The sequence below is a fragment of the Cygnus atratus genome, chromosome 6 (assembly GCF_013377495.2).
Source record: "Cygnus atratus isolate AKBS03 ecotype Queensland, Australia chromosome 6, CAtr_DNAZoo_HiC_assembly, whole genome shotgun sequence".
Lineage (NCBI taxonomy): Eukaryota > Metazoa > Chordata > Aves > Anseriformes > Anatidae > Cygnus > Cygnus atratus.
The window spans coordinates 6,961,559-6,978,260 of record NC_066367.1 but is presented as its reverse complement, the minus strand read 5'-3'; the positions used below and the strand labels follow the sequence as shown (position 1 = coordinate 6,978,260).

At 43.4% G+C, this 16,702-nt stretch overlaps 1 protein-coding gene across 23 annotated transcripts in view; it reads left to right on the top strand.

Annotated features, from left to right (window-relative positions):
- The window catches only part of KANSL1L (KAT8 regulatory NSL complex subunit 1 like), a 63,395-nt gene extending 50,856 nt beyond the window's left edge, over positions 1-12,539 (top strand). For 12 of the 23 annotated variants that reach the window (XR_007708457.1, XR_007708458.1, XR_007708456.1 and 9 more), the window contains 7 exons: positions 287-411; positions 1,764-1,888; positions 2,788-2,842; positions 8,366-8,478; positions 9,937-10,117; positions 10,744-11,046; positions 11,142-12,539. Coding sequence is in view for 11 of the 23 variants with exons in the window: in XM_050711431.1 (XP_050567388.1) it covers positions 287-411; positions 1,764-1,888; positions 2,788-2,842; positions 8,366-8,478; positions 9,937-10,117; positions 10,744-10,992 (848 nt within the window). In the remaining 12 variants the exon portion in view is untranslated. Of the gene's footprint in view, positions 1-286; positions 412-1,763; positions 1,889-2,787; positions 2,843-8,365; positions 8,479-9,936; positions 10,118-10,743 lie in introns of all 23 variants that reach the window. The other 11 variants (XM_050711431.1, XM_050711435.1, XM_050711434.1 and 8 more) reach the window with 1 other exon arrangement.
- The last annotated feature ends 4,163 nt before the right edge of the window (positions 12,540-16,702 follow it).

The following is a 16,702-nucleotide window of genomic DNA, read 5'->3' as shown; positions in this document are numbered from 1 at the left end:
TGTAGTCTAGGGCAGCTTCTGTAAAAAGAAGCAGGATTTGCCCATATGAAGCTGGTTCCAGCAGAAGAAATCCTTTGTAGAAAGAGAGGGATGAGTTGTGTGGAACAGCAATGACAGGATGAGTAACAAGTGTTTATTTAGACAGCTTTTTTTAGTATTTGTTAAATCTCAAGTGGTTAGCTGTGGGCTTCTAGAAATGACTGTACTCTTACTGTATGGAAAAATATCCTTAGTCTAACAGACAACAGTCAGTGTTCAATATTGTTTATTACTGTTTTTGTGACAGGCGAACGTAACACTAGGTTTGAGACGTTCTCCTTTCAACATGCAGAACCAGAATCCCCAAGCAGTTTTGCTGCCGTGACCAATGTCAATGCGATGTCTAGGCCCGCTCACAGCACTTCATCACAGGTAAACTAAAAGTGTGTCCCTGTCTTAACTGAAATGTTAACAGTTATGCAAACTAATAATCCGCAAATTAATAATCCACAAATATGGGTTCTTTATATAGAAGCTAATGTTAAGTTACAGTAAAGAACATTTTAGAGTGAATTAAGTGAATTACATAAAGAAATTTATTCCAGATTTAGTATGTGGTGCCCCTAAACCAGATAATTGGTTGTTAAGAGTTTTACAGATAACAGAACTGAAATGGATGCTTCATTTAGTGGCATTGGGCCTTTCATTTTACTTTTTTTCCCCCTTAAATTTCATTAAATATACTGTGATATATGCTCCCAGTTTTACACAAGAGCTCTTGCTCTTGGTGCAGCTATGTCAAATGGCATCACTGTGCAAATATAGTCACAGCACTTGTTAAGTCTCAGCTTTGCTATTTAAAACCTCTTGTGCAGCACTACTGGCAAAGTCTCTGGTATATAAATTTGCTGAGGAGCAGCAGAGTTCTGATTCAGCGAAGTCCTTGCAGAAACACACTTTGTTTTAATTCTATTGGAATTAATTGAGAAATTCATAATAATACTCAAATTTCCGGGCCCACAGTTCTGTTAAGCCTGGTGGTATGCTGGTGCTCAGTAAGTCGTCGTTTTAATCTGGCGATGATGACTGGAGAACTGAATTAAGATCTGCATCCTCCAAGCAGTTTTGATAATGCTCACTTACATTCTTGAGGCCAGCTTTAAAGAATGCCTAAATGAGCATTTTAGAACAGACTGCTTCCATTAACTATCAGCTAAAAACTGGGATCTTGCAATATGGAGTATATGATTTAAACTAAACTTTCTCCTGTAATCTAGAAAATTCAGTTTTTGACACTTGTAAGTTCCATGAACTATTGAGCAGAGAACACCGGGAATCTAGTATGATCGTTCAGTTTCTGTCTTTTGTGTGTCTTTTAGAAAAATATTTCCACGTAGGTTGTTCTTCACTGCTAAATGTAGATTCGTTCTCTTGGAATTAATTGTGTCACGCTGAAAAAACCACTCGGGTTACGTGTCAGTAGATAGGTTACAGAAGGTCTTACTTATAGGCTGAATGTTAGGAAGAACACAGCATTAAAGTTCTCTTAAGTATTCAAAATTAACTGTACGTGAAGTTAGAGAAGCATCCTTTGATATCAGTAAGAGCTATGCAAGCAAGGAGTAAGTCTTAGAGGCAAGATAGTTTTAAGATTTGTTGAAATTCCTTTTTTAAAAAAATAATAATTTGGCCTCTAGAAAATCCGTTACAGAATATCTCAACTGACATGGATTTCCTGTCCTATAAGCTGATAAATCTCCTCTTTTATTGGTTCTGTTACACAGCATAACTCAAGGAGGAGGTTGAGAAGTGAGAGCTCATATGACATAGACAACATTGTTATTCCAATGTCGCTGGTGGCACCATCCAAGCTGGAGAAACTACAGTACAAAGAAATCCTTACACCGAGGTTTGTTCTTGACCTCCTTAGTTGCAAAATGAACACGAGAATGCTATTAAAGATATCGTTAACATCTAGTTAGATGTCGTAATACTAATACGATCTTTTCATGTGCTTGTGGGGTTTTGTTTGTTTTTGGTTTTGTTTTTTACTGTGCACATCAGTTTGTGTATAGGAGTGGATGGAAGATCAGTGGTGGGAAGACTGGACAGCTGATAGCACAAGGGAAATAACGTGATAGGTGCAGAGTGGTGGCAGATGCACAGACTGGCTAAAAATAGAAGTGGTTTTATATCATCCTAATTGTAGTGATACTCATGGGCTTAAAAGTGCTATTGGGCTGACATGCTCTCAGTTATTTGGAGATTGCCATCTTTTGTGTTACGGTTCACTAAAAAAGTAGCTAACGGCAAATGAAACAGAATTGTTTTTAGCATATATTTTTTAAAATTTCCATTTTGATACTATGGATTAAGCTGAACTTTTTCCATATAGTGTAAACACATTATTTGTAATCCACAATTCTAGAGATGTAATAAACAAATACATCGATAAAAGAACATCTTTAGGTTGCTAGAGCAGAGTAATTGATCTCCTGTGCTGTAATTCAGTGTCTTTTAAGTACTGCAAGTTGCCTGAAATACTGTAGCTGTTGCATATTTCAATCTCTAATTTGTATTTGTTTTTATATTGTCTCTAAAGATAAAGCACTCTGAGTAACTTAAAGAGTTTGTTGGGGAAAGGAAAGGTTAAATGTTGGGTTAAGAAAGGAGAATTACATTGTGAGCATCTGCTATTGGCACCTGAAATTTGAAATTATTTTATCTGTAGAAAAAGAAGTCTTTACAGCTGAACCAATGAAGCAGCATGTAGGTAAACTAATTTGACTTGTCTTGTTTCATTTCTAGTTGGAGAGTTGTTGAATTTCAACCTTTGGAAAGATCTCATACAGATGATGAAGAGGTAAGCTGTATTTTAATTAAACCAACAGTTTAGTTAAATTAGATACATAATTGGGATAATCAGTATCTGTTTTTCAAAGTCATTGACTTCATGCAAATCCTGGTAAGTTTCAGATTTCAAAAATAAACTATTAGGTATCAGGCTGTGGCAATGTGTCCTACCCCAACCTACTTGACCCTGGAGATAATTCACATTTCTGTCATCCACTACATTAATTAAGACTTGCTGTTCGCTTGTTCTGCCCCTTGCTGTCAGCACAGTCAGAGCTCCTGGAGGATCCCTTTGAGGCCTCAGCTCCCCCATGCTCCTGGCCACTCTGATGCTGGGTTCCCCTAGTGTGACTCTCTCTTTGGGGCTCTCTCTGCTATAATGCCTGTCCTCCTCTCTCATCCTTTTCTTTCATGGCCAGTTCCCGTGGCCTCTTGTTCTTGAGGAGGTAATTTGGCATTTTGCTTGCAGGTTTCCTCAGTTTTCTTCTCAGTGTTCCTGCAACCCTCCTGTTGGAAGCAAGCTTTTCTGTTTTCTGCTTTGTCAGGGACAACGTAACCATCAGCATTTCCCACTCACCTTTTTCGTTAGGTGTGCACACTGTGTGCTACTCTTGCTTCCTCCAGATGTAAGAATCCACCTTTTTCTTTCAGAGTATGCCCATAGACTTTGGGGCTGGGAGATTTCTTTATCCCCCCAATGGTGGGTTTGAGGTGTTTCCTAACCCCAGTGTGAACATAGCAGTGTGTCTGGTCTCTGGGCTGGCTTTCTACTCTTCCTGTCTTATTGTGGCTCCTTTTCCAGAGTCAGAAGAGGAACCTGCCAGTTTTGCTGTCCTTTGGACATCTGTAGCCTCCCTCTAGTCCCTGCTGTAGGCCCCTACCAGCTGTTGTAGCTGTAGGACTTGCGTTTTACCTTCATCCACAATATCCATTTTAGAGCTCGTTTTACAGAGAACCCCTACATCCAGGATTAGAGACCTTAGTAGGAGACAAAGACTGCATTTATGTAGCAGTACAGCAGGGTATGCTGAGCATCCTAGACAAGTGAAATTACTGTGCCACTCCCTTGGGGTAGAAAATACACCCTCTACAAAGGCCAAGCTTCCTCAGGAGAGATTTACAAGGCCTGTAGCTTCTTCCTATCTGGAAATTGATGCTTGCAGAGGGCATCACAGCCTCACCTGCCTACCTGGCATAGTTGCAGTCATTTAACATGGTACTCCTGGCTCTGAAGCAAGGGAACAACTTCCTCTGACCCTGCCTTTTTCGTGCACTTGTGAAATTCTTGGTGGTGGTCAGATTTTGTCACGTCCATCACTGCCTGTTAGCTTGGTACTCTCTCTGCTAGCAGGAAACCTGCCTGATCTTCTTTAGGAGTGAGAAGGTCAAACTATAATACACAAGAGAACTCTCCTGCGAGGATATTTAATTAAACTATGTGGAGAATTACTAATGAGGCAGCAAGGGCGTAGTGTCCCTTGAGCCTGCTATTCATTATGCTCTCCTCATCCTGGTATTGGGGGGGGGGGGGGGAGGTTGTAGAAAAAGAATTTCGACAGTGATTTGCCTTTCTTCAGGGCGTCAAGGGACTTGCTTGGAGCACTCGGTGGATTTCTCTTCTAGACCCCAGATCCTATACAGACTACTTATCTTGCATACTTTTAGCTCATTTTTGCTGAATGGACTTCAAGGAGCCTGTGAAGTTTGTGCACTTACTGCTTGTTTAATAGCCCTCCCAGTCCATTTGTATCTGGCATTACTAGTTCGTGTATGATTCATCATTTGGCCAGGAAATACTTGAGTACAATAAAGCAGCCTAGCCTCCTGCTGTGGTCCACTGCTTCAATATTGTCTGTCAGCTGCTGGGTATAACAAGAGAGGAGAGATGTCAGATGAGAAAAATGCTAAAGATCTTACTCATCTAAATCATCCTTTGCCAATTTTCTCCCTTTCTGTTGGGATCATATTAATTGGTTTGGATGTTCTTCTGAGGACTGAGAAAAGGTGGCTGTTTGATCTTAATTCTTTCGCTGCCTTGCTTCAGGTTTTAGGCTGAGTTAATTTGTTACTGTGTAAGCTTGAGGAAAAAAACCATCAGAAAACAGGAGCGTTACATTTTCTTTTCTTTGCTCACATTCTGCCACACGAAATTGTTCCATATGCTGAAATCAAGACAAGCTTCATCTAGCAGATCATTTGGGAAGGAGAAGAGAGAAGGCAAAATGTACTGTCTGCTTTTATACAAAAGCTTTTTCTTTGCTTTCCACTGCATAGCAGTCTGTGGTGGTACTGTGTAATACTTTCTGCCTGCCTGCCTTATGTGTGGCCAAATTTAAAACTCCTGGAGTTGTCCTTGCATTGTCCAGCACTTAAGGATTTCTCTCACTTCATGCAGTGGGCTCACACCAGAGTTTCCACAAGTTACAAACAAATCTGGTGTTCCAAATTTGTCAGGTTCTACAGGAGCTGCACTTCCAAGGATGGGAGCTCAGCACTTTCTGAAAATCAGGCCCATTCACGGTACTTTATTAGAGTCCAAAAAGCTTTTTATGGGGTGTCACAGTTTCGTTTCTGGAAATTTTGCCTTACAAGGACAAACACATAAAAGTTGGACAATCTAAAAGTTAATCTACTATCTATGTCTGCTCCACTGCTCACTCTAAAAATACTTAGTTTTGGGACATTACAGCGTTTGCATTTCCTGGTTTGCATGTTTGAATTTGCAGTCTGTTGTTGCTTTAGTGCAGGGGAGGGTGCGGAATGGGCTTTCCTGTTTTGTTTGCAATTTGTTTTGTCCAGGTTAAAGTTTCTGGCAAGGCATGGATATAAAGTAGTGTTAAAGTTTATTTTGTAGTTGTTTTAGCAATTGCAAATACTTCAGAATAATTCTTTGTGTAATTAGTTTTGCATAAGTGTTTTTATGGCGTATGACTCAGCGTTTCCCATGGAGCTGATGACTGAAGCACTGACTTTGTTGTTTTGAGAACATTTCAGAAATATTCCTGCCTGTTTTTTCCTGGTATTATTCCTGACTATTCAACATTAATGCATAGCGTCTCGTAGCTTAACTAGATGAGATAGGAGGGATTCAAATCTTAGTTTGCTTTAAGTCTTTCTTTGAATGAAACCATTAGACATGCCTCACAAACACACCTTCTGAATAGTCTTTTCTCTCCACGTCATTGCTAGATCCTTCTGGCAAGCAATGACAGCTCTTTGGCCTTTTTCAAACTACCCTTGGTGGAAAAAAATTCAGTTTTCTCTAGTTATAGTAACTATAAATTAATGTAAAGTTGTTTGAGGATATATAAAATCTTAGAAAGATGAGGAAGGGCAGAGGTCTTTTACCCTGAGGTAATGTGATTTTTATCTGTAGAACAAAGAATAATTTTGAAGTAAGAAACTGTATTAATGGTTGGTCTTCAGTGGAATAGGGTAAAACTCAAGTAGTTAAATCTCTGCTATCAGCTGTGGAAAAGGTACAGTAAGGCTTACTTTTAATATTTTTCAAAACTTGTAGAGAAATGTGGGGTTGGGTTTTGAAAGGAAGCTTGTTAAAAATAAAGTTTCTTCCCAGCATGAAAAGTTTTGGCAATTTGCTAAGAAAAGTAATTTCAAAGTCTAAGTTTTTCTTTGAAAATTATCTTTTGTTTGCACTTCAAAGGAAATTGAGCACACAGAAAAATCCTGCATTTTCCCTGAGGGAATAACACTTTTGTAGTCCATAAAATTCTCGCTTTCACACTGTACATCATTGACCTTGGAAAGGCAGAATGCGAACTGAGATTTAGCCCCAGACCCATGCCATCCAGGTGACAAGAGCTGGTGAATTCCAGAGAGGAAGAGACCCATTTGGTTGAGTTACGTGAAGGGAAGCAAGCAGCTAACAAAGTAGTTTGTGTTCAACATAAATAAAAGCAAGGAGGAGTCTTTAAAAAGAAATCTTGAGCTGAGCAAACAAAGCAGGTCTGTTTGTGTGAGGGTTCCTCTTGAGTACTGGGCTGAGGAGAAACCAGGCAGCACCAGTTCTGGCAAATGGGTCCCGTGGCTGGTTCAGATCACACAGAAATCTTTGAGATCCTTTTCAATGACCCAGCTAAATTTGGTTGTGGGGCTGTAGCTTGTGGCCAGCAGCCTAGGTTGGAGGTGTGTGCTCTGGCAGGCTGAGGAATGCCGCTGTCAGGTATGTTTGCAGCGGCATCGGTGCGTTGTATTTTGCATTCGTACCCATAATGGTCATGCACTGCTTTGGTGCTGCAAGTCCTCGTACAGAGAACGGCTCCTGCAGCAACCTCAGGGCGGATAGCTGTCTGCTGCAGAGTGAATCCTGCTGACAAGATAAGTCTCTCTGGTGGTGCAGCTAGGACTCTGCATTTAGTTCTCTATTTTATCAAACTAAATCAGATGAACCGTGTTGCTTGTGTAGCAGCCGTGAGAACTTTGTTTCATGGAAAATCAATTTAATTTTCTATAACCTCCCAATTCTTCATATAGTTCTTGTCCAGGACTGATCTAGCAGTGCAGCTTCACAGCTCCTACAAGCAGGAATTTTCTTTCCTAGAATTTCTCTGCTTTGAAGGTGAGAGTGGCTGGCATAAAAATCCATGGCTGCAGCACTCCTGTGTTCTTGCCAACCACAGCTTTTTAGATGAACTTTGAGGCTGAATGGTTTGGAGCACTTTGAAGTAATGCTGAGCTGTGCTGGAGTGGTACACCCTGCAGTCTGGGGAGAGGGAAGGGCAGCGCTGTGCTCCTCATCCAGCTGCGTACACACAGCAGACTTAGACACAGGAAAAACGACGATGGCTCTTCCTAAGTGAAGGTCAGATGTAAGAGCTGCATCTGAGGGGCTTTGCATAAAAAGCTGGCTCGTTTGACTCTGCGAGCGGTTAAAGTATATTCACATTAGGTTAGGTTAGGTTGTGCTGGGCTCATGCAGCTAAGAAATGCTCTCTTCACAGCAGAAACCATTTTCTGCTTGGTTTCATAGCAGGAATGCGGCACCTCAGGTTTGCTGCATGCCTCTCCATGTGGAGCTATCGCAAGCCCCAGTGATGTCAGACCTGCTTCTCTGTGCTTAAAGAGCACCTGGCAAATCTTGCTGCCTCCCAGCCTCCTCCTAAATCAGTCTCTAAAAACTCCTCGGATTTTTGCTTGTCTTCACTTTGTGCTTTTAATGCTGCCTTGATTTTACAAATGAATACTTGTCTTTTTAATTTTCTGTAGGGAAAACACATTTCACCGTAGGGAGAAATGTGCTAGTTGCATAGGGGTGTAACTTCTGTATCCCTTCAGATCAACCACAGACACACAAAGAAATGAACAGAAGGTGACAGCGTCCCATAAACTGTGGCTCTAAGTGAGAGTGCCAGCTGACTGCATTATTTTGATGTACCCTTGTACAGCTAGCACACACTGCCTTGTTTGTTTGTGCTTGGTTAAAAAACCTTCACAGAACTACATATATTAGCACCTGTCTTTGTTTCTAGTGATGTTCATAATTACAGCAGCTATCCCTCATTTTTCATTACAGATAGAAGATCTCTCAGATGAAGTCTTTTCCTTACGTCATGCAAAGTATGAAGAAAGAGAGCGAGCAAGGTGGTCACTGTGGGAGCAGAGCCGCTGGCCCAGAAGGAATAGCAGGCAGGTGTATTGACTTTGATAAGAGCGTTCCCGTGGGACCGGGGTGGGTTGGTTGGTGCAGCAGTTTCAGAAATGCTGCCACAGAGAACTGCTTATTTATCAGCTCGTTAGAGACACTACCAGGCATAAATCGTTTTTGCAGTTGAAAAGGGAAGGCCAGGCAGTTCTGAAGCATGTAGAACTTACAGAAAGTTGGCACGTTAGTGATCTGGCACCACTAAGATTGTAGTGCTATACACAACACACAGCTCTGTTGGTTTGTGCCACTCCCCGTTATCATGACTTTAGCCACCCCGCGTAACACGAGCCTTTCTTCACTGACCTGGCTCAGCTGAACGCCTGCTGCATTCAGAGATGTGTTACTGAATGTTCCTTACGCTTAAAAAGTCATTGCTGATATGAAAAGGTTAATTCTCACAAACTTGCTGTCTGGTGCAAAACTCATCTGAATCAAGTATAATCCCTGTAAGTCTTGGAAAAAATAGTGTATATATGGCCAAACATCATACTGCGGCTGTATCTACAATTTTGGTCTGGGAAAATGATTCCCATAAATTGCTTCAGAATCTGCCACAACAAAAAGCATCCTATAAATGTTAGGATAATTGTTCCTGCTATTTACCATATATATGCCTGTGTCTGCTCCTGGCTGAAATTGAATCGTGACACTATGAATAAATATGCAAAGGTAGCTTTTATACTGCAGAATAAAATTAGAGGTAAAATATATTCAGGAATTAATTCGGAGCACTTTTGAACATAAAGTGACTTTAGAAGCTATACTGAAAAAAGACTAAATCTTATGAAAAATACGGTCTTTATACGTACCTTTAATTTTGAAAATCTGTGAGCTCTTTGGTGAAATCTTAGTGTAATTTGAAGTCTGAAGTAAAACTGCCATTTTAGGAAGGTCAAACTTCTACATGACATTTGAAATGTGTGGCAGTATTTTAGATATTTTAGTTCAAATTTACAATAAAGGTGAGGTCAAAATTTCTAATCTTATTACACAAACTATTTTGCCTGCTTTGGAGATTGTGGGTACCTTACCCTATGGGCTAGAGGAGCCCAGAGGAGAGGTGGGAAAGGGCAGTGAGGACCTGCTGTTCCTTCTCGAGTTCCGTTGGCACAGCCGGGTGGCAGTGCAGTTTGGACACCTGTGCGTGACGCTGCGCTCCTGAGTGGGCCCAGCCACCCGCTGTTTTGCAGCCAGGGTGTGCCCGTTCCAGCCCCATTGCAGCTGGTTAGCTCCTCCACACAGCACTCTTTGCTTTGGCTTGCAGCAGCAGGGTTGTTAAGAACCACGTGTGTTTTTGTTCCTTTAGTTTAAGTAAGCAGAACACAGGTAGCACTTGCAGAGACACTGAACACTTTGAAAAGAAAACCTAAACGACTCCTGGTGATGTGAAAAGGCAGGGAGTAGGTCTTACGACTCTCGTCTCTTTTATTCTGCACTAGATCTTACAGCAAAAATGCGGACGGACGACACAGCCAAGAGGCGGTGCACAAAGACCACCACAGCAGCTCCTGTGCCTCGCTGCATTGCGCTGCTGAACCTGTCCCCGACCTGACTTCGGAAGCCCACGGCTCTGTTTGTTCAGGGATTGCACAGCTCTGCAGGGAGAGCCAGGAAGCCAAGGTGGGTGCTCCTGATGGCCTCCGGGGTCTGCTCAGGGCCTCAGTGACCATTGGCCCTTAACAGAACAGGGAACTCAAACGTAGCCGCATCCTTCCCTGCTCAGAATGTTGCCCTAGTTTATGTGGACTGAATGTAGCCCTCCTGTTTAGAAGTAGACACAGGTTTTTTATGAATGAAACCTAACATTTGTCAACAGGCTCACTGCTCAGTGAACACGGTGCATGTTTTAGAGGCAAGTGTGGCAGGCTTGGGTTCAGGGACTGCGGAATCTTTCCTCGGGGATGCTGGCCAGGGTTCCACAGGCCTGATATGATCGTTTTGGGGCCAGGTAACCTGCTTGCCTGGCAGTGTGGAAAAGAGCCCTCCCCCTTCCTGTGCTGTGCCTGCACAGTTGCAGCTCTGTTACGGGTTCAAACCCACATGAAGCCGGCGTACACTGACAGCTGGTGCCTAGCAGTGTCATATTCTTTATCTGAAGAGCCCTGCAAACATTGTGAAGAATGACACTCATTTGTTACTTGATAGCAGAGCATTCTGCACACAGCTAATCAGACTCAGCTGAAACCTCTTTTTTCCCCTCTTTTCTCTTTTTCCACCCTCACTCCTACCCTTCTGATTCCTTTCAGTCGGGGCTGTGGGAACTTCGAGTTTTTCCACTAAAAGATGAAGAGGTAGAAGCTTTACTGTGCCAAGATCAAGTAACGAATCAGACTGAAATGTCAAGTGCAGCTTTCCCCAGCGACTCGCTCTGTACTTCATGTACGCCCATTGGTTTGCCAGACAATGGCTATCCACCAAGAAAACAATCTACAGAAGAGTCAGAAGACTGTGAAAATGTTTGCCTGGGAATCAACAATATGAGAAAACAAAGGTGACAGGGAATAATGTGGTTCATTAAGAAAGCCAATTAAGGTGGAGAAAAGTGTAAGGTAAAATCTCTCTTGTTCACACAGCATATGACAGCACAATTCAAAACCTGTATGTTAGCTGCATATAATATATTTTCTTTCTTGCTTTGTAACAGGCAGGATAAATCCCAAAGACAACACTTTCTTCTTCCTGAACCCCAAGAGAAAGTAATTATTTCAAGCTGGAAGTCTAATATTCCCAGTGTCGGGAGTGGGCGCACATAAATTGCTGGCACCATTCACTGCTTTCTGTTGTCATATTGCCACATTCGTTAATAATCATCCTTTTTTGTTTTGTTTGTTTTCAAATGCGTTTCTGGTTCTAGTGGATTCTGGTGCAGCAGGATATGCTGTCTACCTTAAACCAACAACTTCAACTGAACACAGAAAAACTACTTGAAAAAACAGTGGTGAGAAGCGATAACCACAGATTATTTTCCTGTGTGGCATGAATGTGTGGCAGAAAATCCACCTCTCTTTAAATGCATGTGTGCAACCCACACGTGAGAGAAGGGCAGGTGAGAACCAGCAGTCTGAAAGCAGGCGTTGTTGAAGCCTTGCATCTAGCTTAAAATCTGTACTCAGCTCTCAGTAGTGCCAGAGCATGTTTCATATAGATGTCCTCGAGCAGTAAGATAGACATAGACCACTGCATTTCAATAGTCCGTGTATCTGCTACTCAGAGTAGGGTTCCTGTTTGTTGTGTGGGTGTAGAGAAAGGGAAGAGAAGAGGAGGCGCATCAAGTCTCTGATGCAGCTCTCTGGATGTTGCGTTTTGGGTCATCTTACTTCCTTAGTCCTTCAGTAGCAAATGAGGCTCGTAATATTTTGCTTTAATATGTTAAAGATGAAGTCTAGTTCAAATTTCTGTACAGTGCCTTGCAAGAGTCTCGTAAGTATGCCAACATTTGGTGACTAGCTGAAAAGGAAAAGATGACTGATGTCTAGAAGACCAATAAAGAAAAAAGCCCCAGAGCTCTCCATTGTGATTCCAGATAGATTTTTAATTGCCCAGCAAGTTCACGGTGAGGAAACAAAAGCAAGTTGCTGAAACTTGCATTTAATAGCATAGTTTGGAATGTATCTGCAATCTCAAGAGGTATTAACAAAGATTAAACATTGAATGTAGGTATAATTCACCAACGGGAAGTTTTTCTGTGTAGGACAGTTGAAGGCAACTTTATAGGAGTCTCTGTTTTTGTGCAAAATTTCCTTCCATGTGTAATATCTGGAACTGAATGGCACTGGACAGATGACCCAGTTTTAATGTCAATTCTTTTTCTTTTGTCAAAATAACAGGAAATACACACTGGACATCTGAAAACAGTTCAGTAAAGTTTCAACACTACAACCTATTGCTACATTGTAGTTTATTGCACATTCTGATTATTTTTTTAAACACTTTTTTAACACTGGTTTGTCTTAAACTTGAATCTTGCCTCAATGTCTGATACAATAATCTTTGATGCAAGGTTGGTTTTTTTAATTAAAAGTTATTTCTATATATATAGATACATATGTGTGTTGTATATAGTCTGAATTGGATGGCCTTTTAGAAGTGGAGAACTAGCTTTAATGCTTTCTCTTGGCACAGAGACCTGCTCGGCCCAAGCGTGGCTTTGCACACACAGCGGCCTGGCAGTGGCACTAAGCTTTGCTGTCGTACTCATGTTGCACTGGTGCTGGGAGACTTACAGTTCCCTCCAGCACCTGAAGTCAGAGGTGAGCTGTTCCACCTCTCATCCTGCATGTGCAGCTACTGCTGGGTGAAGCTTTCTGAATTCAAATGCCTCAGATGCCTCCAGACGTGTCACCCTTCATGAAGAGGGCTGACCCGACCAGCTCTCACCCGGCTTGTTGTAAGGTCAGGGCTTCCTGCCGGCTGATCCCTGGGGCAGCGCGAGATGTTTCTGCGATGTAGGGTGGGGCAGGCGCAGTACGGCAGCCAGCTAGCTGCCTGACGTGTCTGAAGACGCTGTCAGGAAGCGGAAACGCATTCCAGTGTTGTATGGGAAGAAGGCAAAAGGGGGGGGTGGTGTCTAAATTCATTTGGGGGGTGGGGGCGGGGTGAAGAGAACATTAAAATGCGAGCAAGGAGACATGAACCAAATTTGGTCAGTCTCAGAAACTGTAAAGCTGCTCCTGCACAGCTGTTGAGTTCCCAGCTGTGGGCTCCTGTTGAACCATCGTGTAGTTTTTGGGTCGGTCCCCAGTGTGCTGCTCCAAAGCAGCTGTTGGTTACCTTGCCAGCTGCAGGGGCTGCACAGGCAGTTGCTGATGAGAGCAAGGGTAAGCACACTTTGCCCTCTGTTTAGATGCTTTTGCTCAGCCCTTGTGGGAAACAGCTAGTGCATGGCAATGCAGCAATAAAAAGGCTAGGCAAAGAAAGCTAGAATACTATGGGAAAAAAGAAGCTTGTTGAAACTATAACAATGTCTATTGGGCCATACCCCCCCACCCACCCACCCAGCCCTGTCAGCTTCTCTTAAAATCTGCCTCTCAGCTGGCTGGACCTGCAACAGCAGCCTGCAACTGTCTCTGCACAGAGCTGCCTGAGTGACCGCGAGGCTGGAGAACCGCGCCAGGGCACTGCTTCCTCCTCATGCCTCCGCCCTGGGGCTGCTCCCAAAGCCTTGCTGGTGTGCAGCTTGTGCGATCAGGTGAGAAGCACACATGAGCACGGTGGGCAAAGGCTGGTGGCTGCAGTTACTGCTTTTCTGCCTGCCTCTGGCAGGGGCAGCTTGGAGCAGGCAGGGTGTGCACGTGCGCTGCCTCACCTACAGCACCCATACTTGCTGCCTTCTTGCAGGAAGTAGACCACGCACTGCGCCCTGCTCTCTCTCCACTGATATGTCATTAGCCTCATTGCGCTGCTGCGACAAGGTTAGAGAACTTGGTCACAAGACCACCACCCCCTTCCCTTCCTCTTCTCTCCCTGCGCTGCATGCATCTGCAGTTGGCACTAGTGCTCTATTTCACTGCCTGCAGCCCTTTTCCCCTGCAGAGCTGGACCCCCCCACCTTGGGTCAGGTTTTGCGTGAATCCTGGTGTCTTGAGGATGGCACCAGTGGTGGGAGTGGGCTGAGAGCTCAGAGCCAGGATCATGCTTGAGGCCATGAAATGGGCAAGAATCCCCCCCGCTTGTTTTCTTTTTGAAAAGTTAAACAACAGGGAAAAAAAAAATGCTGTTTGTCTTTGGGCTGTTAAGCTGTAAGAACAGCTGTCAGCACTGCTTCCAGTGACGGTACTACAAAGGCTGACTGTTAAATACCAGCTCAAACATGCGGTAAGGCCCCCCCCCCCCCGAAACTGGGGTGTTGCAGCATCACAAAGAAAGAAAGCCATTTCCCTTGCACTTCATTTACCATTCTCAATAGAGAACTTTCTAAGGCCACTTTCATTCTGCTCCCTGCTGCTGCAAAGGTTTAAATGCTTCATCTCTGCATCCAGGACCCTGATGGACTGTAAGCACAAATACACCCTTCTGAGTCCCGTTACAGTTAAGCCATGCACGCCTCCTGCATTTTTCCTCCTGCTCAGGGATGGGCGCTGTTCTGCCCTGCGCAGCGCACACCCAGCCTCACTCGGGACGTACCCAAGTGCCTTTTATCCTGCTTTCCAGTGTGGACAGTGCCCGTGCTCTGTCAGCGCACCCTGGACTGGTATAGCCCATGTGACTCAGCGTCACCATTGCCTCCCTGCTGCTTCGTTGCTGAAACTTTATCAGAGCATTGCAACATGTAACGGCTCTGGGGTTTGTTGGCCCTGTCGATATGCAAACACCTCTTCTGGTTTCAAGTCCTGCAGCTGGGGTGCTTCCACTGTGGCGCTGCATTACTGCGCATAGAAGGACAAGCCTAAACACAGCCTAACAGATTACTCCAGTTTATGTATCGAGGCACAAAACTGGACAAGTCCTAAGCAGTAAAGGAACACCTATTGTTGCTGTTATTTTCCTGGATTCTTCAGCTGTGTGGTCACAAATAGTTTTAACCTTAGGTGTGTAAAGGGCCACTGCCATAGCAACCACCTGCACAGATCCACCTGGGTGGGATTTACACAGAAAGAAGCAACTGAGCCATTTTCCTGTGTGTCTAATTCTCTTCTCCCACAACAGTGCTAAGGTAAGGCTCAATGGAAGTAGAACTACGACATTTAAACAAGGACAAAGTAACTAAAACCTCTGAAAGAAAACATACTGCATGATTCTGTGCTCAGAACACAATGTAAAGCTCTCAATCAAGTGGCATGACTTTGGGCCTTTTTTTTTTCCAAATTAATGAGAAAAAGTAATGGAAATGGTTTGAATACCCTTCAAACCAGCTTGAGATCAACTGTAGGAGGCAAATACTGCTTACAACAGCACGAAAAGTCATACTTCCAAATCCTGAACTAAACTTCTGATAGCTGTTTTTTACTGCTTAGCCCTGCATTTTAACTACCAAAGCCTTGATTTTTTTTTTTCTATGTGCACAGTGTTTTATACTCTACACAGCTGCTTTCCAGCTTTAATGTGTCTAATGGGCACATGGACCGTTACCTTTTTCCTAGCCAAGCTTTTTTTGGCTTCTTCTGAGATGCTTTCAGAGCAGTAGCTCCAGAAGACTCCATTTTTCTCTTGCTAGCTCTCATCTGGGGTTGCAAATGGAAACAGGAAGCGAAGACATTTGTTCACCTAAACCACAACAAACCACACAGGAAAAGGAAGCAGCTTAGCCATTTCAGAGACCTGCCTGGATTGTCTGAACACCCCCTCCTCCTGAGTGGTGGCAGCAACCCGCACTATCACAGCACCCCGTGTCTCCCTGCCCAGCACCGAGCATTTCACCCTCCTGCACTGTTCCGCTGCTGTGGGATCGAGTGCTGCTTCCACAGCAGGTAGGTGACACATGCCCAGCTTTGCTGTGAGAACAAATTTGACTGCGGTCTTCTTGAACTGACCTGGATGCAATTGTTGAGCCTTCGGGCCTGGTCCCTTGAACCAGCAGACTACTTGCAGCCCTTCTGTAACTTACAGGAAAAAATGCCACACAGAATACAATAAAATATTAAAGGAGTGAGCACTACTGATTAGAGCCATGGGAGGCAGGTCTATCTAAAATGACCTGCTCACGTCTTCCTCTAGTGGGTTTTAACTCCCCTATTCCACATGTCCAAACAGGACAGGCTAAGAAGTTAGAGCAAATAAAGAGAAGGTATGAGAACTATTTGGCTTTCCAACTATGAGAACTGAGCTATTTAACAGTTGAAGAACCACATCCACCTACTGTATATATCTCAAGCTACATACAGTGAAATCACTTCAGTACACAACGTGCCTGTATGTCACTATCCTAACCGTTCACTTGGACATACGCACAAATTAAGGAGGTTGGGGTCAAGATACTGCATTTTAACATTCCCCCATGGAGTCCTGTCACTTCCAGGACTTTCAGAGCTGTCTTACCTGGCTATTTGAAAGGTGAACAAGAAAATATTTCCCAGTTTGTAACCTGGTAAAGTTGTTTAACAGACTTGTGTGGTGTTTAAACAACTTAGGTGGGTCAAGTATTTCTAAACAATAAAAGCAAAACAAAAATATTTCTATCATCCACAGGTTTACCCAGCCCTAATAAACTGCATTTTCCCCAAACTTACTATTCCAACTACTCATTTTGACAGTCAATTTAAAGGAGAC